This window comes from Pituophis catenifer, unplaced genomic scaffold, assembly GCF_029215685.1.
Source record: "Pituophis catenifer annectens isolate HBS135680 unplaced genomic scaffold, rPitCat1.0.hap2 SCAF_2, whole genome shotgun sequence".
Classification (NCBI taxonomy): domain Eukaryota; kingdom Metazoa; phylum Chordata; class Lepidosauria; order Squamata; family Colubridae; genus Pituophis; species Pituophis catenifer.
The window spans coordinates 5,365,732-5,393,720 of NW_027256882.1; the positions used below are offsets into that span (position 1 = coordinate 5,365,732).

Sequence of the window (27,989 nt, forward strand, 5' to 3'; positions counted from 1 at the left end):
GAAAAGACTGAGGGGGAGAATTAAAAGGGTAACAATTTTAAAAATGAGAGAAACGATTCAGGGGAAAAGATACAATAAATATAAAAAGAAAAAGAAGAAAATAAGAGAATGGGAAAAAGGGAAAAAAATATTAAGAAGTGGAATTTTGGAGAGACCAAAAGAAAATGGGTAAAAGGGGAAGAATAATGGAGAGAAGGAAGGGAAATAAAGCATTTAATGGTTGATTTAAGGGAAATGTATTAATAATAGAAATTTATATAAGAAGTAAACAAGAAGTATATTGTTTATTGTAAAATAGATCAACAGGTGTAATATGAAATGTAGATTGGTTTAAATATGAAAATAATGGAAATTAAGATATAAAATTGAAAGGCTAGTAAATGAGGAAAATTATTGATGTTGGAATATGAAATTATGGAATGAGTTGAGATACATTAATAATTTTAAAATGTGATGGAGACTTTGAAAAATATAGTTAATATGTGGAGAAAAATCCGGTTGCCCAGATACCATTGTGGAAAATATTGAATTGAAAATTAATACAACAATGGAAAGAGAATGGAAGGAGTAGTAGAGGGAAAAAGAAGAGAAGGAGAAAGAGGAATAGAAGAAAGGAAAAAGGATAGGAAGAAAGGGAGGGGAAATAAGAGGAGAGACGGTTAGAAAGGGAGGAAGGAATGGAGGAGGGGAAAGGAAGGGGAAGTAGAGGAGGAGGAGGAGAGGAGGAAAGAGGAAAGTAGAAAAGGATAGAAGGGAGGGAAGAAAAAGAGGAAAGGCAAAGAATTGTTGTAAAACAAGGGAGATGAAATGGTAGAAAGGCAACCCCGAGCATGTTCAAATTTATTAGGATGAAGAACAAATTAATATGAAAGTTAAAAGGGAATATATATGATTAACAATGGATAACTAATTGAAATAATGTTAAGAAAGTAGGATTTGAGGGTAGATGGTGATGCCGTTTATAAAATAAGCATAGAAGTATTAAGATAAGATTTAAAAGTATGGAAAAAGAATATTTTGGCAAAAATGGTAACTATGTAAAATGAAATTGGATATAAGTTGTATAAATTATGATATGGTCAATACTCTGTTCATAAAATATGTGTGTGTAAAAAAAAATCAATAAAACTTGATTTAAAAAAAAAGAAAATGGATGGAGCATTTTTAAATCAGTGGAAATTGAAAAGTTTCAATTCGGCATTTTTATTGCAAACATCTTCAAGTCGTAGAATTACTTTTAGTAGGCAAATAGACTATCAGATGGCATGAATCATTTTTATGGCCCAACGCAAAATTAACCTAATTTTAGACAAAAATGTACTGATAACATTTTGTGGTTCCAATTTGATATGGCAGTTGCTGGAGAGAGATTTTAATTGACTTCTGGATCCACTAGTGAATCGGAAGAAGAATTTTTTTTCTTTTTAAAGACCCCCCAAGAGACACAACTTTCTCCTTCTGTCCATCCAGGAATTGATGGAGCACTGGTGCCTGATGTCCTAAGCCTGGTACAAGTCCTTGGTGGCTGGTGCCCCATCCGCACTTTTGGCTCAAGCAGGAGATCCTATACCATTTCAAGATCTATTGATATTCCTATAGGATCCAGTCTCTTCTTAAAAATGCCAGTGAAGAAGCAACCACAATTTATTTATTTATTTATTATTTAAATTTTTATACCGCCCTTCTCCCGAGGGACTCAGGGTGGTGCACAGCCACAATAAAACATGTATATCCATAAAGTTTAAAAACAATTTAAAACATATTAAATAATTTGGCCCTATATTAAAAACAATATCTGAAGGAAAGCTGTTCTACTGGTTAATTGTCTTCACTGTAAGGAAGATTCTCCTTAATTTGAGGTTTTCTCTCCTTGATTATTTTACAGGCATTGTTTCTTGTGCCGTCTGGTGCTCTGGAAAATAAATTGAGCCCCCTGGAATACTTCTACCATGTCACTCCTAATCCTTCTTTTCTGTAGACTAGCCACACCCAAATCCTGCAACAGTTCTTCACATGTTTTAGTCTTCAGGCCTTTAATCATCTTAGCTGCTCTTCTTTGCACTTTCTCCAAAGTCTAAACATCTTTTTTGTAATGTGATGACCAAAACTTGATGCAGTATTCCAGGTGTGGTCTTACTAAGGCTTTATAAAACAGTCATCATCGATTCGGACTCCCAAGGTCCCTCTCCCAATTACTGTTTTTGAGCTAGGTTTCAAGTAATCTGTTTTTCCTGCCCAAGTGTAAAACCTTACTTTTCTCCACATTAAATTTCATTTTGTTGGATCAGCCTTGTCTCATTTGGATCAAAAAGGCAAAATACGCATACACATACAAATCTACAGAGACAGGGTGAGTCAGTGATTAGAATGCAGTACTACAGGCTAATTGTCCACAGCCAGGAGTTGGATCCTGACCGGCTCATGGTTGATTCAGTCTTTCATCCTTCTGAGGTGGGTAAAATGAGGACCCAGATTGCTGGGGACCATATGCTGACTTTGTAAACTGCTCAGAGAGTGTGGTAAAACATTGTGGAGTGGTATGTAAGTCGAAGTGGAATTGCTATTGCAATATAGTTTCTCCCGAGTGTGGATCCTTTTATGAGACGTAAGATGACCATTTTGAGCAAAGCTTTTTCCACATTCCATGCATTTGTATGGCTTTTCCCCTGTGTGGATAATCTTATGGGAAGTAAGTCCACTGCTCAGAACAAAGGTCTTTCCACACTCCATGCATTTAAATGGTTTCTCTCCTGTGTGGATCTTTTTGTGTCTTCTAAGTCCACTGCTCTGAGTAAACGTCTTTCCACACTCCATGCATTTATGTGGCTTCTCTCCTGTGTGGATCATCTTATGGGAAATAAGACTACATCTATGAGCAAAGGTCTTTCCACACTCCATGCATTTATACGGCTTCTCTCCTGTGTGGATCTTTTTGTGTTTTCCAAGTTTACTGTTCTCAGTAAACGTCTTTCCACACTCCATGCATTTATACGGCTTCTCCCTTGTGTGGATCATTTTATGGGAAATAAGATGACCCCTTTGAGCAAAGGTCTTTCCACATTCCATGCATTTATATGGTTTCTCCTCTGTGTGGATCATCTTATGGAAAATAAGATGACCCCTTTGAGCAAAGGTCTTTTCACATTCCATGCATTTATATGGTTTCTCCCCTGTGTGGATCCTTTTATGGATAGTAAGTGTACTGCTACGAGCAAAGGTCTTTTCACAATCTGTGCATTTATACGGCTTCTCCCCTGTGTGGATCATCTTATGGGAAGTAAGTGTACTACTATGAGCAAACGTCTTTCCACATTCCATGCATTTATATGGTTTCTCCTCTGTGTGGATCATCTTATGGAAAATAAGACGACCCCTTTGAGCAAAGGTCTTTCCACATTCCATGCATTCATATGGTTTCTCCCCTGTGTGGATCCTTTTATGGATAGTAAGTGTACTGCTATGAGCAAAGGTCTTTCCACACTCCATGCATTTATATGGTTTCTCCCCTGTGTGGATTCTTTCATGGGAAGTAAGTGTACTGATATGAGCAAAGGTCTTTCCACACTCCATGCATTTATATGGTTTCTCCCCAGTGTGAATCCTTTCATGGGAAGTAAGATGCCCGCTTGTTCTAAAACATTTTCCACATTCCAAACATTTATAAGGCTTCTCTTTTGTGTCAATTGCTTTTTGAGCTGTAAGGGAATTATTTCCAAGAGAAAGAATGAATGTACCATTGTAATTTTGTCCGTTGTGTCTTCCTATAGCATCTTCTCCTTTGTTTTTGGTTAAATAATGTTCAGTTACTTGTACTTTAGCTTTGATTGGCTTCACACTTTTTGCAGTATATTTTTCCCCTATTTTCTCTTTTTGGGGAAGAAAGTCTTGCATCGGAGCATCAGTGGAAGATGAGCTTTCCTGATTCCAATTCTTTGACTGGTTTCTCTCATGGCTTTCAAATTCCATTCGAATTCCAAACTTCTCCCTTCCATCTTTAGCATTGATCAGTTGGAACAGTTCGCAGGAATCTTGATTCTCCTGCCCATTATTACCTTCAAAGCAAAAGGGAAATGAAAACGATAACAAGATCATTTTTAGAGAAAAAGATCAAAGTGTAAGAAATTTCCTTCTGAAATATATATATATATATATGTATATGTATATGTATATGTATATGTATATGTATATAAATATGTCTTCTTAAGTTTTTGCGGGTGTGTGTATGTAAAAAGTTAAAATCTCGGGTGTTTTCCCCCGTCATTTTAAGTTTGTTAGTTAAAATGTTTAAAATCCTGGCTAAGATCACAGCTCAGAATCCTCTAAATTCCCAAACAAAACCCTTTTTAAGGTCTTTCAAAAACTCTGGCTGAAATCCTAACCAATACTTTAAGGTTAAGCAACGTTTTGACAAGCTCTCTACCTTGTCATCTTCGGGCCTTTATTATCAGTTTAGAAGCTGTGGGTCATGTTCATTATAATAGCTGCAGCCTGAATGTGTTTTAACAGTCCAGTTTTCTCTGGCTCCCTATTACCAACTGTCAACTGCAAAGAGGTAAGAATTCTAGTAGGCATCACAGCACCACTGGTTGCCCGTTGAGATCTTAGCATATCTTCTGGCTTGGTTCTCTCTCTCTCCCTATTGTTAGCTATCAACTACAAAGAGGAAAGGGTTCTTGTATACATTACAACACCACTGGTTGCCTGTTGGGATCTCTGCTTATCCTCTGATGTTAAAATTCAAGTTTCCCTCAGTGCAGGTTTCCAAATACTTGATAACCTAGAGGCGTCATCTCGTCTATTCATATTGTGTGGCCTCTTTTCAATTTCGATAGCCTCCCTAATTATTCTCTTATTAAGATGTTCCTCTTTTACCACTGTTCTAGCCTTGTTGAAATCTATATTATGTCCTGTGGCCTTCATGTGTTGTACCAAAGAAGAAGTTTGCTCTTCTTTTTTCACTGCATTTTTATGTTCTTCTAAACGCACACTTATTCGTCTATTCGTCTGTCCAATATAAGATGACTGACAGGAGGTACATGGTATTTCATATATTCCTTGATTTTCCAGCTCAATTTTATCTTTGGGGTTTCTCAACATCATTGATATTTTTCTATCTGTGCGGAACAGTTTTTATTTTTTGTTTCTGTAGTATCTTGCTAATTTTATTGGTAGTTCCTTTTATATAGGGCAGGATGGCTTTTCCCATCTTTTGTTCTTCTTCTTGGGTTTCTCTCTGTCCTGATGTCCCTTGTCAAATTATACTTTTAATTTTATTTTCGTGGAACCCATTTGCTATTAATACCTCTGTGAGAGTCTGAAGCTCTGTTTGTACATGTGCCTCATCTGCTAGACGTTTAGTTCTAGTGATTAAAGTTTTTGCTACTGAATTTATTTGTGAGGGATGATGGTGTGAGTGTGCGTTTAGGTATCTATTTGTTTGTGTCTTCTTTTGGTAGACACTATGTCCTAGGGTGCCATCAGTTCTCTTATATATACATCTAAGAATGGGAGTTGATTTTCAATCTCCGTTTCCATAGTGAACTGTATCTTCGGATGCATGTTATTCAAATGTGCTAGAAAATTGTCTAGCTTGTCTTTTCCATGGGGCCAGATCACAAACGTATCATTTACATATCTGAGCCATATGCAAATCTCACTTTCAGCTTTGGAAGCCGTATTAGGCAGGAAGCTTCCAACTGCCACCTTCTCATGTGTGGGAAAATAAGAGGTGGGGATATATTTGAGGATTTGTATTTAAACAAAATAGCATTCTTCCAGTTGGTCAAGGTCAGGACGAATCTGCATCTGGAGAAGGAGTGGTTGGAGTGCTATCTCGAGATGGGATGAATGGAGATTGGTGTCATCCCTGGAAGCCATATTACCTTTGTGCCTTCAGGATCCAGGCCTGCCACTATCCTCCCATGGGAAGTTGGGAGGGGGGATTGCATGAGTGAAGTAGATATAGCCATAACAAAGTTCTCTAGAGAAGTTCAAGGCCATGGTGTCCGGCAGCTGTACAAAGAAGAAATTGGAGGATGTCTTCTGTTCAAGAAAGAACTGATTGGAGCTGTGTGGGACATGTGGAAGATGTGGGCAGGGTCTTGAACTTTCTTTTGGGTGAGGAAAACCCAGAAGCTTTCAGGTTCGGGTTTTCCCAGGTGTGCCAATATGACATCTCTAATAAAAGTTAGCTTTGAGGAACTTCAGGCCTCGGAGTTTGATTTCGTTGGGGGTGTTACTTGGAACCCTGACAATTGGAGCATGTGATCGACTGATGAGTGAGGGGATAGTTTTGAGGGTTTTGATTTACTGAGGGAAAACCCGGAATTCTCAGATTTGGGTTTTCCCACAATGTGCCAGTATACCTACTCTAGTAAACGGAACTTTGAGAAAATGCTTGCCTCAGAGTTTTTAATTGGAGCGGAGGATTTTCTGGAACACTGTCACTCTGTCAGTTTTGAGTTAAGGAATAGAATAGAATAACAGAGTTGGAAGGGACCTTGGAGGTCTTCTAGTCCAAACCCCTGCTTAGGCAGGAAACCCTACACTACTTCAGATAAATGGTTATCCAACATCTTCTTAAAAACTTCTCGTGTTGGAGCATTCACAACTTCTGGAAGCAAGTTGTTCCACTGATTAAAAATCATTTTTGTCCTCTGAACGTCCCGTTTTTCCCCTCCCTGGCATCCAGAAGCACTCTGCAGGCCCAAAACGGGCTCATTTTGGGCCTCTCAAACCCTCTGCGCATCCCATTTCCAGCCTCCCCGATGCTGGAGACGACAAAAACGGGACCCGCAAAGGCCTCCGGAGGCCAAAAGTGGGGCTGTTTTTGCCCTGCAGAGTGCTTCTTGACGCCAGGGAGGGCAAAAAAGGGATGCACAGAGGGTTTGGGAGGCCAAAAAGAGGCCCGTATGTGCTCTATAAGATGCAAAGACATTTCCACCCACTTGTTTTGGGGGGGGCGGGGGCGGAGTGTGTCTTACAGTCTGAAAAATAGAGTAAGTCCAAGCGGGGTGGGGTGGGGGAATAGGTAGGGTGAATGTTGCAGCGCCTCTTGTGTCATTCGTTAACAGTCATTCGTGTGACAGATGGCCATGGTGCTGCAACACTCATAATTTCAGGACTGGGTCTCAAGTTCTTGGGGGAGGGCTGGAACCGTCGCTAAGTGAACTGCCGTAACTCAGGGATTACCTATACCCTAGGATGCTCTGAGTGACATTGCATGAGGCCTTTGTTCTTGAATTGGATTGGGAGAATGCTCTTCCATGGGCTGAATGTGAAAGTTCTGTTCTCACACAATTTTGGAGGTTTAGAGGACAAATGACAACACACTCCTCTCATGTGACCTCCAGAGGACACATTAACGTACATCTCGTTCTTTTCAGTCTCCACAGATAAGTTCAAATAGAAATGGAGAAATAGAGATAAGAAATGGCAGAGAAAGAATCTAAGCAGAGAGACATTGACTTTTTCCTTCCTTGGAGTACGAGAAGATCCTTTCCTTCTTCCTCCCAGGAGATGATATCTGATTAGTGGTTTTTTAATAACAAAAACTAACTATCGTCTGTCTTCTTGAACTCTCTGATTGGGGACTAGAGAACTCTTACCCAGAGAGGCCACGTTCCTATGGTTTTCAAGCATGACTTCCGAATGCAGCGCTTTTTGGTCAGGATCCAGCTGAGACCACTCCTCCTCAGAGAAAGACACAGCCACCTCCTCGAAGGACACGAGACTCTCCTGAACACGGAAAAAAGAACAGAAAAGGAGAATTCACAAGATCTGTTCATCTTCATGAATGATTTAGACAAGAGGATAGAAGGGGAACTCATCAAATTTGCAGACAAGACCAAATTGGCAGGAATAACAACAGACAATAACAAAGAAAAGCTCAAGATATACAAGAATCGATGGATTGGGCCCCATCAAACAAAATGAAATCAACAGTGAGAAATTTAAGATTCCACATTTAGGAAAGAGAAACCAAATGCACTGGCACAGAAGAGGTGATACCTGGCTGAAGAGTAGCAAGGCCAACAGGGGTCTTGGAGTCCTAGTGGACATCCACTTAAACATGAGTCAGCAGTAGGCTACAGTTGCCAAAAAGAAAGAAAAAAACCCAACAGAATCATAGGCTGCATTAAGAGGGACAGAATCAAGATGACAAGAAGTGTTAGTACCACTTTAAAAGGCCTTGGGAAGACCCCACTTGGAATATTGCATCCAGGTTTGGTTGCCAGATGTAAAAAAGAACTTGAGACTCTAGAAAGAGTGCAGAGAAGAGCAACAAAAATTATTAGTGGATTGGAGGCTAAAACATATAAAGAACAGTTGCTGGAATTGGGTATGTCTAGTTTCATGAAAAATAGGACTAGGGCAGTGATGGCTAACCTTTTTTTGCTTGGGTACCGAATGCGTGTGTGCGATAATGCACGTGCATGTGGCCACACCCATAATGGAATGCCCCCCGTTGCGGGGGCCATACCCCCACACAGGCACATGTGAACCTCCATTGCTGCTCACCCCCCTGCGCATTCACATGCAACTCCCCCACGCTCCCTTTTGGGCCTAGCAGGCCTCCCTGAAGCCTCTGGAGGCCGGAAAGGCTGGAGGCTCCTGGAGCCTCCGGGAGGGCGGAAACAGCCCATTTCTGAACTTCCAATAGGCCTGTATTTCACCCTCCCCAGGCTCCGGAGGATTTTCTGGAGCCTCCAGGAGGGCAAAAACAGCCTCCCCCAGCCCTCAGGAGGCTGGAAACGGCCCATTTCCGAACTTCCAGGAGGCCTGTTTTTCACCCTCCACAGGCTCTGCACAAGCCCTGTCTGTGAAGTTTCCAAAAGATGCCCTAATTAATTCATGAGCCACGAGCCAAACTTCACAAGAAATACAGTCATTTATTGGAGCACCATTTCGGCAATATTCGGATGCAGTTTTAGAACTAATCCTACGTAGATTTACATTCCCCTATGACCCTCTCTCTCCCCTCCTTCCTGGCCATGTCATAAATCACATTCTCCAATTAACCACTTTGACTGGCTGTGAAACCCAAAACTCTCCTACTGATTGCAGTAGAAAAGCATCTGCAGAACGTAGTTTCAGTTAGGGAAATCAATCAGTTCTCCCTGCCTCCTGCTCATGGCAACTTGATAGCTTTGCAAGTTGACATTTGGTTCCCCTCACTTCCCAAGGGCGACCTGTGCAAAGCAAAACAATTTGAATACAAATGTAGAGTTTAAGGACGCGACCCACCATCCGGCTTTGGATTTTCTGTGTGAAATTTGACTATAAGGCGATCAACCTGGATGTTTCGACTCTTTACTGAAGATGCCTCTGATAAGGGATATTTAATCCACTTGATTAAATATTGGAGTTGTCTCCTGTGCCACCTCAAATTGAGGATTTTCTACACCTCATAATGGGTCTGGCCTCCTATGACCACGGGGTCCCGCGGCTCACAGGGTAGTAGCCTCAGGGTCGATCCGACAACGGGTTTTAAGAGGCTACAATGGAATACCGGGTGTATCTTCCCTAGCATTCGGGGCAATTTCAATTGCACCGTGACTGGGTTGATTATCTTTACTATGGGAAATGGTCCCATAAACTTTGGCCCCAGTTTCTTGCTTGTCTGCCTGTTCCTTATAAGTTTGTGCCGCTCTAGCTAGAGCTTTCTTGACATTCTCCCAGGTTGCTTTCAATATGGCCAGCCAGCCAATCAATCAAGCTGACTGAGGAAAGGGGCTCCTTGGGTACTCAGGCATTGGGATGAAGTACCTTGAACAGGATTAGCCCTGTTACAGGCACCTCTACTTTCAGAAACCCCATCCAGACGCTGGTGGGTGGGATTTGCAGAGAGTCGAGGGTTAACTTTTCAGCACCCACCCCCCATCCTGCGATACAAACCCAACTGGCTTCTCCGCGTCCCAAGGACACCCCCCTCCTGCGCTCAGCAGCTACTTCTACCAGCTTCGCCTTCTTGCGCCCAAACCAAGCCATCTGTTGCAAGCCAAGGAGGATGCGAGGCAACAATTACATCCCTATCTCAAAGTCCCCTCTCAACTTTGGACGTGTTTCGCAGTTGTGACCCTGAGCCAACACCAGGGAAGGAGCATAAAGGCAGCTGGCTACCCCGCCCGCTGCTCCTTCTGCGGCGTTGGCTCAGCAGTGGGCATGGTGGAGATCAGGCGATGGGTCCAAACGCAAGTGGCGCAGCACCCCCCCACGACCCCTGCTACGCCCGCTGAGCCGGGCTCTCTGGCCACTGTAGGGGGAGGTGGCAATGCCCACAGTCCAGGGGACACATGCGGCCGGCAGAGCAAGCCAAGAGGGTTTCTCAGCCCTGCTTTGACAGCGGCCATGTGGTCACCTGTGCAGGCAGTACATCCCCCCTACCGTCACTGGCTGCTGGTCTGCCAAAGCCCCGCCAGTTGCACCTGCTCGGCCAGCGGCTCCCGGCGAGAGGAGCCCAGGAAGGGCAGCGGAGGCCACGCGGTTGGAGGCCAAGGTGCCGCCGCCACCCACACATAGTGACTGGGGCAGTGCTCCTTGCTGGCAAGGAGATGGATTTCCCAGGGCACTCATGTGCACAGGCCAGCTAGTCGTCTGTTTACTGGTACACATGCGTGCGTGTCAATCAGCTAGCTAGCTGACCTTCCGGTTTCTGGCACTGCCGCACACATGGCCAGCTGATCGTCGCACACGCATGCGCACCAATAACTAGAAGACTAGCAGACCAATACGCATGCGTGCCTCAGTAACCTGGAAGAGGAATGAGCGACACTGCATGTGCCAGGTGAAATGGCTCTGCGTGCCACTTCCGGTACGCATGCCACAGGTTCGCCATCACGGACCTAGGAGAACAAGTTAACCAGAGGAAGCTATGCTGGCTGACAGGAACTTGAACCTGCTATTCTGCTCTCCATGTTGTGGAAGAACACAAAAATAATCCAATCCAAACAAGGGGTGGGGGGAATAGGAGGAGGGAGCTCTCTGCATACCCGCTTCACTTCCTGAAGGGAGAATACAGATCTAATCACTTTTCCCTTTCTTACCTGATTTGGAGGGTCAACCACTGTTTGATCTCCATCATAAAAACCAGAAAGCATCGTTCTTTGTTTCTCTGTAAGGAATAAATAATTTCAAAATGCATAATTAACAAAATGGGAGGAGCTATTCCATAGAAGAGGAGAGAGAGTGAAGGTAAGACAGATGGACAATCGGACGATCTTCCATTACCTCTTGAGATATTCCGACTTGGATCTTCCCAAGGGATCCTCCTGAAAAAAAGCTCCTGAGGGGGATTTGATGGGTTCTTCTTTCTCTCAGGATCTCTGATCTCCACAGTGCAACACTTCAAACAGGAGGAAGGAAAAAAGAAGCAGAATTAATGTACTTCACATAACATAAAGTGGATTCTTATATTTGGAACAAAACCGCAAAACCCCCAATAGCTATCCGTGAGGTTGAATGAGAAAACAACAGAACAACATCCTAGAAGAATTGGTGAATTGCCACATATGATGAATGCCAGAGAAGTTTGGGATGAAGTATTCAAACACTTTCTCTATTCCCTTCTGAGCTATCTAAAGTCTCTCACCTGCAACTGGACCTGCTCCTTCTGCTCCTCCGCCTGGCTCAGGAGGAGGCCTTCCGCCAAGGCAACCGCCTGGGAGCTGGTCTCTGCTCCACACTCCCGCACCCAGCCTTCCATCTCTGGGGGCAGAAGGAAGAGGAGCTGCTCCAGAACCACCAGGTCCAGCATCTGGGCTTTGGTGAGCTTTTCTGGTCTCAGCCATCGCCTGCAAAAGCCATGGAGTCGGCTGCAAAGTCCTCGGGGACCCTCAGCCTCCCGGTACTGGATGGAGGTCCAGGACTGAACTTGTGAAGGGAGGATGGTTTCCTCCTCCAGGATCTTCTGCCCGGTTCTTGTCCAGAGCTTCGCCCCCTTCCCAGGCTGAGCAGCTGAAGGGCCTTTTCCGGCTCCCTCCTTTCCAAAAGGTTGTGTCTCCATCCTTTCTCTGTCCTGCAGAACAACTCCAAATGGCTCCAAGGACTCTGGTGGGTCTCCAGATGCCTTTTCCTTCACGGGACCATTTCTGGGGCTGCAGGACTGATCCCTGCAAGGGATTCCGCTCTTTTTCTTCTTCCCCCAAGAGGAAAGTTTGCCTTGCAAAGACCACAAATGGCTTCCAGTTTCTGTATCTGAGATGGGAAGAAAAAGAAACGCCAAGAATTAGAAAGTGGAATTCAGCCACTGAGCGACCTTCCCCCAACCTGCCCGGAGCCCCAAGCGGCTCATCCCACCGCAGAGCCCAGGTCCCCCCGAGCAGGGCCGGTAAGGAGGCAGCTGGAGAGGCCGCCCCGCTTCTCTCCCCCTCTGGAGAGAGGATGGAGCCCTCGAGAGCCTGGTGCGAATCCTGCCTCCTCCTCGCCCGGCTTCTCTCCACTCCTGCTGGGCCTCCGCTAGGCCAACCCTCCCCTCCCCCCACTCGGGCTCTTCCCCGGATCCCCGCCGCCTTCCCGGCATCCCCGATTCCCCCTGCAGGGAGAGGGCGGCTGGGGAGCGTGGGACCCGGGAAGAGCCCCTCCCCTCACCTGGGGCACGTCTAGATGTCCCCCCCGCCAGACTCTCTCACAGCCTCTCCGCCTCCTCTGGTCCTCCAGGGGTTAAGGAGACCGAGTGCGGCGTCCTAGAGAGGCAAGGCTCCAGTGGGCCAATGGGGAAGCACCTGGAGTTCCCTTCCCTTGGCGGAGGGCGCCTCCTGGTGGATTTGGCGCGAAGTGTCAGGATGGTAGAATGGGCGGGAAAGAGGAGCGCATCTGAGGGGAAAGGAGAGGGCGGGGATGATGGACTTGGGAGTAGGGGAAAGAAAGGCTCCTCTTCATGGCTCCCTGCCAGACAAAGGCCTCGGCGTCTCCAGAGGCGTCTCTTTCTCCATCTTCCTCTTCTTTCCTGTCCAAGAACCGTCTGTGAAGATGGAGAAAAACCTCTCGGAGCCTCCCTGAAGAACCGCCGCCCTGAAGGCTCCGTGGAGATCGAAGGAGGCCTCCAAAGGGGCCAAAATCCTGTCAGGAACGGCCGGGCGGTCAGAAGACGAGGACCGGGGGGCTCTCTGGGGGACTCCGGCCTGAAGGGGAGGAAGGTGGGAGACGGGCAGGGAGGCCTCCATGAGGGAAAAGGATTGGAAAGGGACCGAGGAAGGAGAGGAAAAGGCTCCGCAATGGAGGAAAAGCTGGAAATCTCCGGAGAGGCCAGAAATTTTACCTCAGAACGAGGCTCCTTCATTGGGAAGCGAAGAGGGGGAAATGGCGCCTCCTCTCTGACTGGAGAGAAACTCAGGGAGGAAGAGGGTGGAAAAGGGAGATGAAGCTCAACTGGGAAGAGGAAGAAAAAAAAACATTTCCACGGAGGGATCGAAGGGGAGATTTCGCCTCCAGAGACGAGAGGAGGAAGCGGAGCCTTGGGGGGGGGGGGTTGAAGGCGGGAATCTCTCCCCACTTTTCCCGCTTCTCTCCCTCCTCCTTCAGTTGACATCACAGGGGACTCTGCCCGGAGACCGATGACGCTCGAGCAGCGAGGATTCCCATTGGTCCAAAGTCCGAGGAAAAGGCTCCAATCCAGAAGCGCCGATTCCTCCTCTGGGGCTGGAAGCTTCAGGCAGGGAGGCCCCCTCCCCTCCCCCCCTTCAAGTCACAGATCAAAGGTTCTGCCGAAGGGAGGGGGAGGCGGAGCCCAGAGCCAGGGGAGACTTGGGGGTTACAGCAGGGGTGAAATGAAATTCAAATGTTTTTTCCCTACCGGTTCTGTGGGCGTGGCTACTAGAGATCATGCAGAAGAAAATACATATTTCTTCATGCTTAAGAGTTCTCTTCACAGGGAGTTCTTTTTTCATTTTCCGTGTGTATATTATGTATGAGTTCTCAACTCAATTCTAAATACCTTTCCCTATACAGAAACCCCACTTACTCTGCTTCGGATACTATTAATTAATTAATTAATTAATTAATTAATTACATGTATTTATATGCCGCCCTTCTCCCGAAGGACTCAGGGCAGCAAACACAAGTTAAGAAACATGTACAATAAAATCCCGTTTTAAACCAAATAACTAATTAATAATAAATAATAAAAACCTGGAATCAGAGTCAGCCTATTTGCTTGAACAGCCAAGTCTTCAGGTCCCGACGGAAGGAGCGGAGATCAGGAGCCGTCCGGAGCTCGGTAGGTAACTCATTCCAGAGGGTGGGAGCACCCACAGAGAATGCCCTTACCCCTGGGCACCGCTAAATGACATTGGCTCGCCGTTGGAACCCTGAGGAAAGCGGCCCTATGTGAGCGAACAGGACGGTGAAAGGCAGGCAGGAGAAGGTCCTGCAAATATCCTGGACCTAAATCATGTAGGGCCTTATAGGTGAGAACCAACACCTTGAAGTGGACCCGGGAAACCACTGGTAACCAGTGCAGCTCGCGCAGGAGGGGTGTTATATGGGAGTAACGAGGGGCTCCCGTAACAACCCGTGCGGCTGCATTCTGGATCAGCTGGAGTCTCCGGGTGCATCTCGGGCAGGCCCATGTAGAGGGAATTGCAGTAATCCAAGCAGGAAGTAACCAGGGCATGAGTGACTGCGAAGGTCATCTCGGTCCAGGAAAGGGCGCACCAGGCGAACCTGTGCGAAGGCCCCCCTGGTCACGGCTGTTAAATGGTCTTCTAGGGACAGCCGAGCATCCAGGAGGACACCCAAGTTGCGAGCCCTATCAATGGGGGCAAGTTTTTCCCCATCCATCAAAAGTGATGAGGTCTCTGAAACCCAAGATGTCGGCATCCACAGCCACTCAGTCTTGGAGGGATTGAGTTTGAGTCTGTTTCTGCCCATCCAGGCCCGTACCGCCTCCAGGCAACGGGACATCATGGAAAGCGCACCTCTGGGGTAGAGATGTATAATTGGGTATCATCAGCATATTGATGATATCTCACCCCAAAGCCACGAATGATCTCACCCAGTGGCTTCATATAGATGTTAAAGAGTAGGGGGGAGAGAACTGACCCCTGAGGCACCCCACAATTTAGGGGCCTCGGGGTGGATCTCTGCCCTCCCGCCCATACAAACTGAAAGCGACTTCCTTGACAGAAACAGGGTCAAACTCAATCCAGATATTATTCTCAAGACCCACCCTAGTCTCCCGATTGGATTCTGCCCAGTCAGAGTCCAATCCGACCTGGAGCTGAGCGATTTTATCATGCAGAAACTACAAAATCCTCAGCTCTGCCCTGTAAAGGGTCTTCCCTCACTCCCTGATTGAGGTAGCGGGTCACACGAAACAGGGCCGCTGGGTGGTTTTCTGCAGATGCAATGAGGGCGGCGAAGTAATCTCGCTTCGCCGCTTCCATCGCCACTAGATAAGACCTAATATGGGTTCTTAACTGTGTTCGGTCAGATTCAGATCGGGAGGACCTCCATCTCTCCTCTAGGTGTCTTTTCCGACGTTTCATATCCCGGAGCTCATAGAAAACCAAGGAGCGATCCGGGATCTGCGTCGGGTTAGAGGCCGCAAAGGTGCAATTCTGTCCAAGGCATCAATAGCCACCCGTTCCCAGGATGCCACCAGAGCCTCAGCTGAATTGCAGGATTGAGAGGTGGGGAATGTTCCAAGCTCCTTCAAGAACCTTTCTGGGTCCATCAGGTGCCTGGGGCAGAACCATTTTATGGGTCCCGTCTCCCAGCAGCAAGGGTTGGCAGATTGAAAGTCCAGTCTAAGGAGGGAATGGTCAGTCCATGACAGGGGAGTGATGGAAAGTTCCCCCTTACCATGACCATTTATCCACTGCCCAGAGAGAAAAACCAGGTCGAGTGTGTGTTGGGCCCTGAATAACCTGAGTCAGGTCCATGGAGGCCATGAACTCCCGGACTGTCTCAGATGACTCGCCGATCGAAGGCAGATTAAAATCTCCCACAACTAAAAGGCTGGGGAGTTCAAGTGCCACTTCAGTCAAGACATCGAGCAGTGTGGGTAGGGCTGTGGCAACATAGCTGGGAGATAGGTATGTGACCAACAAGCCCGACTGAACTCCAGGGTCCCACTTCAATAGAAGAGACTCACACCCGCCTATCTGAGGGACAGTGACCTTAGGACTCAGACTTTCTCTAACAACCACTGCCACCCCCCCCGCCCCTTCCCTGGTGTCACGGCTGGTGCAGGACACAAAAGCCTGGGGGGCATAAAGCAGAGAGAGGGATTCCCCCCTCTTGCCCCAACCAGGTCTCCATGATACAGGCCAGGTCCGCACCATCCTCATCAATAAGATCTCGTATGAGGAGGGCCTTATTCATCACTGACCTGGCATTCACATATATCAGACGGAGACCAGGGTCCCTCGCTCTCATATCCCCAGGAAAGCAGGGTGAGCAGGAGGTATGGGAGCAAGCCACCATCCGAATGCGTCTGGTGTGATGCTCCCCACCCCTACTTCGATTTCTTCTGCCCCCTTCCACCACCACAGGTATAGAATGTCCCACCCTCCTCCGAGCATCCCCTACGACCCCCAACCCCCCCCAACCCGCCGGGACTGTCAGAATGGCATGGCTGCTGATCCTTAAGAGACCCCCCCAGTCTCATTTTTGTTATTAAAAACGACCCTCCTCCCGGATCCCCTTAAAATTGGATCTAAAAATCTATTTTAAAAACCCCAGAGCCTCCGTTTTTTAGCATACCACCTCTCGGGGTTCCAAAACCCGTCATCAAGGGTGGCCCTCGATAGTTGAGAGGGCCAAACCTGCGAGAGGGGGGAGTCTCGCAGTGCAAGGAGCTCCGCAGTTGAATACATTAAAGAATAATTGTCATGATTGACAATTTCCTGCAGATGATCAAAGGAAATGCTATCCTGGGGATAGAAGCCTGTCAGTGAATCTGCGTGGAAGCAGGTGTATGCACACACTTATGGGTGGCAAAAGATCACCAAAGCATCTCACCCCAGGGAGCAAAGACAAAATAACCAGAGAACGGACTTTGCTATTTACCCGCATTGGCATGTAACTCGAAAGGCAGCAAATAGCAGGGCGAAGGAGGAGAGGGCTGACTTCCCAAACACCAAACACTGCAGAGGAGGAAGGGGAGATTCCAGCCCATCTCCTCCTTCCCTCCCCACACTAACCGGTGTCCGCAATGACCCTGCAGCTCTCTGGGCGTCCCCAGCAGGCCAAAAGGAAATGGCGGAAGGAGCCGAGCAGAAGCAGACGCGCCAGGCAGGCTGAGTGAGAAGGGAGCGCGAGAGGATCAGCGGTGCCGGCAGCTGCCGGAGAAGGGCTGCCGCAGAGAACTGCCAGGCGGCTTCCTTTATTTATTTATTTAATTTGATTTGTTAAAAGAGCGTGCATGGGAGGGGGGAGAAGCAGATGTTTCCTCTGGCTCTGGAGAGGACCAGGATGAGATGGGGCCTGGGGCGATTTTTACTGGCTCGGTGAACCGATTAAAATCATCCCTACAGCCCGAGGTGGTCGAATTTCATCCCTGGGTCACAGACACACACACAAACCCTCAATCTTTCTTAAGGTTGTAGAAAAAAATGCCTTTAAAAGTTTAAAAAAAAAGTTGGCCACACCCACCCAGTCACACTACCCCACCACCAAACCACGCCCACAGAACCGGTAGTAACAAATTTTACATTTCACCACTGATCCCAAGGATCACTTCTCAGAATACAGAATAACAGAGTTGGAAAGGTCCTTGGAGGTCTTCTAGACCCTATACCATTCCAGAGGAATGGTTGTTCAATCATCTCTTCTTAAAAGCCTTAACTGATGGAGCCCCCATAACTTCATCTCCCTTTTTTTTACAACAATTCTCCTCTCCTCTCTTTCTCTTCCCTCCCTTCTTCTATCACTTTCCTCTTTCCTCCTCTCCTCCTTCTCTACTTCCCCCTCCTCTATTCCTTCCTCCCTTCCTCCCCTTCTCTCCTCTTATTTCCCCTCCCTTCCTTCCTCTCCTTTTCCCTTTCTTCTATTCCTCTCTCTCCTTCCTTTCTTCTCCTTCTTTCCTCTACTCCTCCTTCCATTCTCTTTACATTGTTGTATTCATTTTCAATTCAATATTTTCTACAATGGTATCCGGGCAACCCTGATTTTTTCCCAACTTATTAACTATATTCTTCAAAGACCCCATCACATTTTATAATTATTTCAATTATTAATGTATTTCAACTCATTCCATTTTTACATTGAAGTCTTTTAACTTAATTAATCTTCCACTTCTTATTTTCCTTAGTTCCTAATTTCTTATTCCAACATCCATTAGTTATTTTTCTCATTTACTAGCCTTTCTATACCTTAATTTCAGTTATTTTCACATTTTCACAAGGGTTAAGGAATAACCCTTGAGTAGCAAGGGTGTGCACATGAAAGCAATTGAGAGTAGTTACGAATAAACACAGTCAACACACAAAATAGTAAGGCACAATCCAATACAGTCCAGGTCATACACATATAAAGCAGGAGATAGCCAAAACGACAGTCCAGGGATAATCCAATAACAAAGTCTTCTTACCAGTCGTCATAGTCATTCACAATAAACAGTTCTTTTGGATTTGCAAACAGTAGCATACAGAGATATCAGAGAGCAAGAACAGCAAAGAGAACAAACCATGTTTCTAGCTCCCTCTTAAGGACATTGGCTACAGAGCTAACCAATCAGGACACAGTATGATGCAATACAGCAGTCTTAAAGCTACATTGATGGTTTATATATTGCCAACCCAACAAGTTAGGTAGTAATCATTTCCTAACAAAACCAATCTTCATTTCATATTGCATCTGCTAATCCATTTTACAATAAACAATATATTTCTTCTTTTTTACTTCTTATATACATCATTTACTAGCATTTCAATTTTGTATCTTAATTTCCATTATTTTCATATTTAAACCATTAATTTCACTTTACATTACACCTGATCCATTTTACAATAAACAATATACTTCTTCTTGTTTACTTCTTACATACAATTTCTACTATTAATACATTTCCCTTAAATCAACCATTAAATGCTTTATTTCCCTTCCTTCTCTCCATTATTCTTCCCCTTTTACCCATTTTCTTTTGGTCTCTCCAAAATTCCACTTCTTAATATTTTTTCTCTTTTTCCCATTCTCTTATTCTCTTCTTTTTCTTTTTATATTTATTGTATCTTTTCCCCTGAATTGTTTCTCTCATTTTTAAAATTGTTACCCTTTTCATTCTCCCCCTCAGTCTTTTCCCATCTCCTCTTCCTTTCTTTTTTGGGTGATATTCCCCCCTATCCACATTTTGTTTTTCACTGTCAATCCCAGTGTAATCATCTATTTTTTCATCTTCAATTATTTTCCTTTCAACATTATGTTCTTGCTTCACATTTATATTCTTTTTCTTTTTTTGTAGTCTAATCAGATTTCTGCTTTTTTAAACGCTTCACGCTCCTTAAACATTTCCATTAATTCCTCATATTCCCAATGTTCCATATTGTCAATTCAAATAAATTTTTATTTTAATTTATATGTAATTAAAATTGAAGGCCATGTAGTCTCTCTCTCTCTCTCTCTTTTATTTCCAAATGGTATCCAATTCAAATATCTAAACCATTTCAGTTTAAAGCTTTGTTCTTTTTCTCTTTCAAGGTCGGGATCCAGCTGTTTAAACAAGTACTCCTTCCATGTTTAAAGTGTTTGTTGTGGTGCTTTCGTCTCTCTCCAGTTCACAAATCCCCAGGCAACACAATATCACTTTTAAATCCACATCGAAAATACTTTCTCTTCAATTTGTTTTCCTTTTATTGTTGAAAAAAGGCTCTCACTTTTCTTTTTCTTGTATTATTTCTAATTTCTCCAAATTCAATTTTAAGTCCAGGTAGAAAGTTTAATTTTTTGGGCTTTAGTCTTTTAACTTCCTCTTTGTTCTTTCCCCTCTAATTAACATTCCAAAGTGCCAATTAACCGCTCATTTCACGCTGGGACCTCTTTCAAGCTTTTTCCAAAGAATTTCTTTTTACCTTTAAATTGGCCAAATTGCTCCTCTGGTAACAATACTCCAAACATCGCTCCTGCACAAATCTTAGTCCGGTTGCCCCAACTTAGAGCGGTCGGTCGTTTAAAGGCCGCCACCCACCCGCCCGCCGCCAGATCTAAGAGCTACCTCCAATCCTTTGAGTAACTTGCCTGTTCCTCTTGGTCTTCCAAGGCGCCTCTTTTTCTTCACCATCCCTCCAAGACAGTTCCGGTCCAAAGACCCTCCAACAACAATTTGTCTGGCTGGATTTTCGTAAAGCTCATCAGAGCTCCGCTATTTTCCAGCCAGTATCGTTGCAACGCTTCTGGTTCCTCCCCTATAACCCCATTCTCCTTATGGTTTTCTTACTCAGTTACTTGCATTACATAATATGAAGCCTGTTGGAGGCAGATTTCGACAATATTAAGCAAAGTAAGAAAACCTGAAACAATATTAAGGGATTCGGGATGAATGCATTCCTGACTGCAACTCTGCTCTAGTGGATATACTCATCAGAGGCAGTTTCTTGAAATGATTGGGGAATCTCCACGACTTAAATATTGGCAGCCACACATCACTTTGAGGGCAAATGATAACTTTAATCTCCACTGATGATCATGTTTGCTTTAAAACCTTCTACTTAGCAAAAAAAAGCACAAGAAAGGATTGAGGATTCAGAATCAGAATCAGAATCGAGCTGGAAGCAGCCTTGGAGGTCTTCTAGTCCAACCCACTGCTCACGCAGGAGATCCTATATCATTTCAGACAAGTGACTATTGAGTCTCTTCTTAAAAATGTCCATTGATGAAGTACCCACAACTTCTGAAGGAAAGCTGTTCCACTGGTTAATTGTCCTCACTATAAGGAAGATTCTTGTTAATTCCAGGTTGCATCTCTCCTTGATTAGTTCACATGCATTGTTTCTTGTCCTGCCCTCTGGTGCTTTGGAAAATAAATTGACCCCCTCCTCTTTGTAGCAGCCTCTCAAGAACTGGAATACTACTATCATGTCACTCCTAATCCTTCTTTTCTGTAGACTAGCCAAACACTAATCCTACAACCGTTCTTCATATGTTTTAGTCTTCAGGCCTTTAATCATCTTAGCTGCTCCTCTTTGCACTATTTCCAAAGTCTAAAATTCTTTTTTGTAATGTAATGACCAAAACTGGATGCAGTATTCCAAGTGTGGTCTTATTAAGGCTTTATAAAACGGTACTAATATTTCACATGATTTTGATTCTATGCCTGTTTATACAACCAAGGATTGTATGAGCTTTTTTGGCTGCAGCCGCACACAGGTGATTCATGTTTAAATAGTCATCCATTCAGACTCCCAAGGTCCCTCTCACAGTTACTGTGTCAAGGTTCCAAGTAATACATCCCCCCAAAATAAGAATTCCAAGGCAGACATATTCCTCAAATAACATTTTATTGGGACATATCATATTGGCACGACTTGGTGGAAAACTGGCTCTGGATTCCCGCTGGTTTTCATCCCAATTAAAAGTAAAACTTCGTCAATTCCCCCAAAGTCTCCAGTCACCTGGCCCAATCAGCTCGCAATCCAGTTGCTGGGCATGACCAGTCTTCTCTGCCCAAACACCTGCAGAAACATACTTAACTCCTAGGGGAAAGAATTTTATTTTGGCTACAACACCACAACTATCTCTACACCACCCTCCCTGGCTCCTAGCTCCAGGCTGTGTCATCCCTGAAGCCAGGCAGGGAAAAACCTTACAAAAAAACTATGAAAAAGAAAATAGCCACAGTTAGGCCAGCTTCAGGGTTGACATACCATTTTTGAGCCAGGTTTCGTCTAGTTTTTCCCGCCCAGGTGTAAAACTTTCCTGTGTGGATCATCTGATGGGAAATAAGATGACTTCTTTGAGCAAAAGTCTTTCCACATTCCATGCATTTATATGGCTTCTCTCCTGTGTGGATCATCTGATGGGAAATACGATTACAATGTGGAGCAATCGTCTTTCCACACTCCATGCACTTAAATGGCTTTTCCTGTGTGTCTCTTTTTGTGGATAGTACGTTCAGAGCTACGAGTAAAGGTTTTGTCAAACTGCATGCGTTTATATGGCCTCTCTCCCATGTATCTCTTTTTGTGGATAGTAAGTTCAGAGCTACAAGTAAAGGTCTTTCCACACTCCATGCATTTAAATGGCTTCTCCCCTGTGTGGATCTTTTTGTGGTTAGTAAGTCTACTGCTCAGAGCAAAGGTCTTTCCACACTCCATGCATTTAAATGGCTTCTTCCCTGTGTGGATCTTTTTGTGGTTAGTAAGTCTACTGCTCAGAGCAAAGGTCTTTCCACACTCCATGCATTTAAATGGCTTCTTCCCTGTGTGGATCATCTCATGGGAAATAAGATGAACTCTTTGAGCAAAGGTCTTTCCACACTCCATGCATTCGTATGGCTTCTCCACTGTGTGGATCTTTTTGTGGATAGTAAGTCTACTGCTCAGAGCAAAGGTCTTTCCACACTCCATGCATTTAAATGGCTTCTCCTCTGTGTGGATCATCTGATGGGAAATTAGATTACCTCTTTGAGCAAAGGTCTTTCCACACTCCATGCATTTATACGGCTTCTCCTCTGTGTGGATCATCTTATGAGAAATAAGATTACCTCTTTGAGCAAAGGTCTTTCCACACTCCAGGCATTTATATGGCTTCTCCCCTGTGTGGATCATCTGATGGGAAATAAGATTACCTTTTTGAGCAAAGGTCTTTCCACACTCCATGCATTTATACGGCTTCTCCTCTGTGTGGATCATCTTATGAGAAATAAGATTACCTCTTTGAGCAAAGGTCTTTCCACACTCCAGGCATTTATATGGCTTCTCCCCTGTGTGGATCATCTGATGGGAAATAAGATTACCTTTTTGAGCAAAGGTCTTTCCACACTCCAGGCATTTATATGGCTTCTCCCCTGTGTGGATCATCTGATGGGAAATAAGATTACCTTTTTGAGCAAAGGTCTTTCCACACTCCATGCATTTATATGGCTTCTCCCCTGTGTGGATCATCTTATGAGAAATAAGATTACCTCTTTGAGCAAAAGTCTTTCCACATTCCATGCATTTATACAGCTTCTCCGCTGTGTGGATCTCTTCGTGGATCGTAAATTCATTGCTACGAGTAAAGGTTTTCCCGCACTGCATGCATTTATATGGTTTCTTTCCCACGTGTCTCTTTTTGTGGATAGTAAGTTCAGAGCTACAAGTAAAGGTTTTCCCACACTCCATGCTTTTATATGGTTTCTCTCCCATCTGTCTCTTTTTGTGGATAGTAAGTTCACTGCTACGAGTAAAGGTTTTCCCACACTCCATGCATTCATATGGTTTCTCTCCTGCTGCTTGGAGGGACTGGGCTGCATGGGCTACGGGTGCTTCTGACCACTGTTTCTCCCCAGTGTGAATTTTTTCATGGGAAGTAAGTTGCCTGCTTATTCTAAAATATTTTCCAGATTCAAAACATTTATAAGGCTTCTCTTTTGTGTCAATCGCTTTGTCAGATGTAAGGAAGTTATTTCCAAGAGAAAGAATCAATGTCCTATTGTAATTTTGTCCGTTGTGTTTTCTTATAGCTTCTTCTCCTTTGTTTTGGGTTAAATAGTGTTCATTTACTTGTACTTTAGCTTTGATTAGCTTCACACTTTTCCCAACATATTTTTCCCTTATTTTCTCTTCTTGGGCAAGAGAGTCTTGCATCGGAGCATCAGTGGAAGATGAGCTTTCCTGATTCCAATTCTTTGAGTGGTTTCTCTCATGGCTTTCTAATTCCGTTCGAATTCCAAACTTCTCCGTTCTATCTTTAGCATTGATCACTTGGAGCAGTTCACAGGAAACTTGATTCTCCTGCCCATCATTACCTTCAAAGGAAAAGAGAAATGAAAATGGTAACAAGGTTAGAGAAAAAGATCACAGTGTAGAAAATCAACGAATTTTCTTCTGAATTTTTCCAAAATTCCATTAGGTTGTATGTTTGCATGATTACAGGGATGTGATATAGACATAAAGATTTCTATATCCATGAGTCATGAAAGCTTTGAAAATATCTAGAAAATATCTCTTTCTTTACAATTATCTATATATATGCAATCAGGGGAAACATCCAAGAAGAAATTAGGAGAAAACTTAAGTTTTTTGGGGGTGGGTTAATCTCAGCAGAGACCTATGAGAACTGAAACAATTTTGAAAAAAGCTCCTTCCCTGGTATACCTTATAGCAGCTTCTCTGTAGCGTGTCTGGCGGGCCAGACCCCCGCTTGGCCTGTTCCTCGACCCCAGTGATAAAACTTTGGGGCAATAAATATCCTTCGTTTGAAGCCTCCCGTTGACTTGTAAACGCTCTTCGTGCCGAGACTGGAAAGGTTGGAAGACTTCAAGAAAGGCTATTTCAAAACCCCAAAGTCTCACCGGCTTGCAACAGCTCTTTGGCCAGATCTGGTACAGGCCTTGGTTAGCAGATAACAGAGGCCTAAAGTACTATAGTGCGAGATATCAGTAGCATGAGATTTTGCACTACTGATCTCACATGATCTCTCACTACTTTAGCCCTATGTTTTCTGCCAATGCACCAAAGCAGGCAAAGGAACCAATGGCTCGCTACATCGTCGCAGGGTAAGTCTCAGTAGGGTGGGGTGGGGGAATAGGTAGGGTGAATGTTACAGTGCCTCTGCTGTCATGTGTAAGCATGGACGGCCATAGTGCTGCAACATTTGTAATTTCGGGACTGGGGCAACTCTAAAGTATTCAGGCGGTAAATCATAACTTCGAATGGTCGCTAAGTGAACTGTCGTCACTTGGCCATTACTTATACCATAGGATGCTCTGAGTGACGTTGCATGAGGCCTTTGTTCTTGAATTAGATTGGGAGGATGCTCTTCCATGGCCTGAGCTTGAAAGTTCTGTTCTCACACAATTTGGGGAGGTTTTAGAGGACAAATGACAAACTCTCTGATTCGGGACTAGACAACTCTTACCGAGAAAGACCAAGTTCCTACGGTTTTGAAGCATGACTTCTGAATGCAGCGCTTTCTGGTCAGGATCCAGCAGAGACCATTCCTCCTCAGAGAAAGACACAGCCACCTCCTCGAAGGACACAACACTCTCCTGAACACAGAAAAAAGAAGAGAACAGGAGGATTTGCAAAATCTGTTCATCTTCATCAATGATGTAGACAAGAGGATAGAAGAAGGGGAATTCATCAAATTTGCAGACAAGACCAAATTGACAGGAATAAAAACACTCCAGAAGATAAGATCCAGATATAGAAGGATCAACAGGACCCTAGCTAACAAAATGAAATAAACTGTGAGAAATGTAAGGTGCTACATTTAGGAAAGAAAAACAACATGCATTGGCATAGAATAGGTGATACCTGGCTCAACAGTAAAAAGTGCAACAGGGATCTTGGAGTCCTAGTGAATAATCATTTAAACATGAGTCAGCAGTATGCTACAGTTGCCCCCCCCCCCCAAAAAAAACCCAACAGAATCATAGGTTGCATTAAGAGGGATAGAATTAAGATGACATGAAGTGTTAGTACCACTTTATAATGCCTTGGTAAGACCACACTTGGAATATTGCATCCAATTTTGGTTGCCAGATGTAAAAAAGATCTTGAGACTCTAGAAAGAATGCAGAGAAAGCAACCAAAATTATTAGTGGACTGGAGGCTAAAACATATAAAGAACGGTTGCTAGAATTGGGTATGTCTAGTTTCATGAAAAAGTAGGACTAGGAATGACAGGATAGCAGTGTTGCAGTATCTAAGGGGCTGCCACAAAGAAGAGGAGCCCAACCTATTCTCCAAAGCATCTGAAGGTGGGACAAGAAGTAGTGGATGGAAACTATAATCAAGGATAGAACTAACCTACAACTAAAAAGAAATTTCCTGACAGAGAACAATTAATCAGTGAACTGACTTGCCACCAGAAGTTGTGGATGCTCCAAAACTGGAGGTGTTTAAGAACAAATTGGACAGCCATTTTTTCTGAAATGTTATAGGGCTTCTTGTTTGAGCAGGGGGTTGGACTAGAAGACCTCCAAGATCCCTACCAACTCTGTTATTCTGTTCCACTGTTCCCAAATTACCAAAGCAAAGATGTGCACTAAGTTAAATCACTGTGCATCATACAAGTCTTAATTTTAGGTGAGAAAATGGACAATTCTGAAAATCTGTTTGACTGAAAAAATATTTGGGGTAAGTTTTATTAAGTTGATTGATTCTGCAGAACATAAAGTGCCCATTGGTAAAGTAATCGCACTTCTGGATCAACTGATCTATTGCTCTATCATTGATTGCTCTAGTAGTTTCCCTTTCTTACTTGATTTGGAGATTCAACCACTGTTTGATCTCCGTCATAAAACACAGAAAGCTTCATTCTTTGTTTCTCTGTAAGGAATAAATAATGTCAAAATGCATAATTAACAAAATAGAAGGAGATATTCTATAGACGAGAAGAGAGAGCGAAGGTAAAACAGATGGGAAATTGGAGGATCTTCCATTACCTCCTGAGGTGTCCAGACTTGGATCTTCCCAAGGGATCCTCCTGAAAAATAGCTCCTGAGGGGGATTTGATGGGTTCTTCTTTCCCTCAGGATCTCTGATCTCCACAGTGCAGCACTTCAAATAGGAGGGAGGAAAAAAGAAGCAGAATTAATGTACTTCACATGACACAAATTGGATTCTTATATTTGGAACACAACTTCAAAGCCCCCAATATCCATCCATGAGGTTGAGTGAGAAAACAATGGAACAATGTCTTACAAAATTGGTGAATTGCCACATATGATGAATGCCAGAGAAGTTTGGGAAGGAGGGTGAAGTATTCAAACACTTTCTCTATTCCCTTCTGAGCTCCCTAAAGTCTCTCACCTGCAACTGGATCTGCTCCTTCTGCTCCTCCGCCTGGCTCAGGAGGAGGCCTTCCGCCAGGGCCACCGCCTGGGAGCTGGTCTCTGCTCCACACTCCCGCACCCAGCCCTCCATCTCTGGGGGCAGAAGGAACAGGAGCTGCTCCAGAACCACCAGGTCCAGCATCTGTGCTTTGGTGTGCTTTTCTGGTCTCAGCCATCGCCTGCAAAAGCCATGAAGTCGGCTGCAGAGTCCTCGGGGACCCTCAGCCTCCCGGTATTGGATGGAGTTCCAGGGCTGAACTTCTGAAGGGAGGATGGTTTCCTCCTCCAGGATCTTCTGCCCGATTCTTGTCCAGAGCTTCCCCCCCTTCCCAGGCTGAGCAGCTGAAGGGCCTTTTCCGGCTCCCTCCTTTGCAAAAGGTTGTGTCTCCATCCTTTCTCTGTCCTGCAGAGCAACTGCAAATGGCTCCAAGGATTCTGGTGGGTCTCCAGATGCCTTTTCCTTCACGGGACCATTTCTGGTGCTGCAGGACTGATCCCTGCAAGGGATTCTGCTCTTTTTCTTCTTCCCCCAAGAGGAAAGTTTGCCTTGCAAAGACCACAAATGGCTTCCAGTTTCTGTATCTGAGATGGGAAGAAAAAGAAAGTGGAATTTAGCCGCCGAGCGACCTTCCCCCAACATGCCCGGAGCCCCAAGCGAATGCAAAGTCCTAGAGAGGCAAGGCTCCATGGGCCAATGGGGAAGCGTCTGGAATTCCCTTTCCTTGGCGGAGGGCGCCCCCTAATGGATTTGGCGCGAAGTGCCAGGATCATAGAAAGGGCGGGAAAGAGGAGAGCGTCTGAGGGGAAGGAAGAGGGCGGGGGTGATGGGCTTGGGAGTAGGAGGAAAGGCCTCGGCGTCTCCATAGGCGGCTCTTTCTCCGTCTTCCTCTCCTTTCCTGTCCAAGAACCGTCTGTGGAGATGGAGAAAAACCTCTATGGAGGATTCGAACTCGCCTCCCTGAAGAACAGCCGCCTTGAAGGCTGGGCAGAGATCGGAGGCCTCAAAAGGGGCCAAAATCCTGTCAGGAACGGCCGGGCGGTCAGAAGACGAGGACCGGGGGGCTCTCTGGGG

General features: G+C 44.8%; 1 protein-coding gene across 1 annotated transcript; it reads right to left on the bottom strand.

Annotated features, from left to right (window-relative positions):
- Positions 1–1,691: 1,691 nt before the first annotated feature.
- Positions 1,692–27,308, bottom strand: LOC139311593 (zinc finger protein 721-like). Its single transcript, XM_070936057.1, has 7 exons — positions 26,895–27,308; positions 26,528–26,642; positions 26,344–26,411; positions 24,997–25,126; positions 22,107–23,884; positions 21,852–22,024; positions 1,692–3,673 (listed from the first exon to the last, which is right to left on the bottom strand). The coding sequence occupies exons 1-7, from the start codon at positions 27,306–27,308 to the stop codon at positions 2,431–2,433; spliced, it is 3,921 nt and encodes a 1,306-aa protein (XP_070792158.1). The 3' UTR covers positions 1,692–2,430.
- Positions 27,309–27,989: the final 681 nt, after the last annotated feature.

What these genes read in the sequence shown, in the direction of transcription:
- LOC139311593 (XM_070936057.1), bottom strand. Translation starts at nt 27,308, where the DNA reads ATGGAGACACAACCTTTTGCAAAGGAGGGAGCCGGAAAAGGCCCTTCA. An exon ending in AGGAGCAGATCCAGTTGCAG is followed by an intron (nt 26,643 to 26,894) that starts GTGAGAGACTTT and finishes TCCTATTTGAAG; the next exon opens with TGCTGCACTGTGGAGATCAG. An exon ending in TAGGAACTTGGTCTTTCTCG is followed by an intron (nt 23,885 to 24,996) that starts GTAAGAGTTGTC and finishes TTTCCTTTGAAG; the next exon opens with GTAATGATGGGCAGGAGAAT.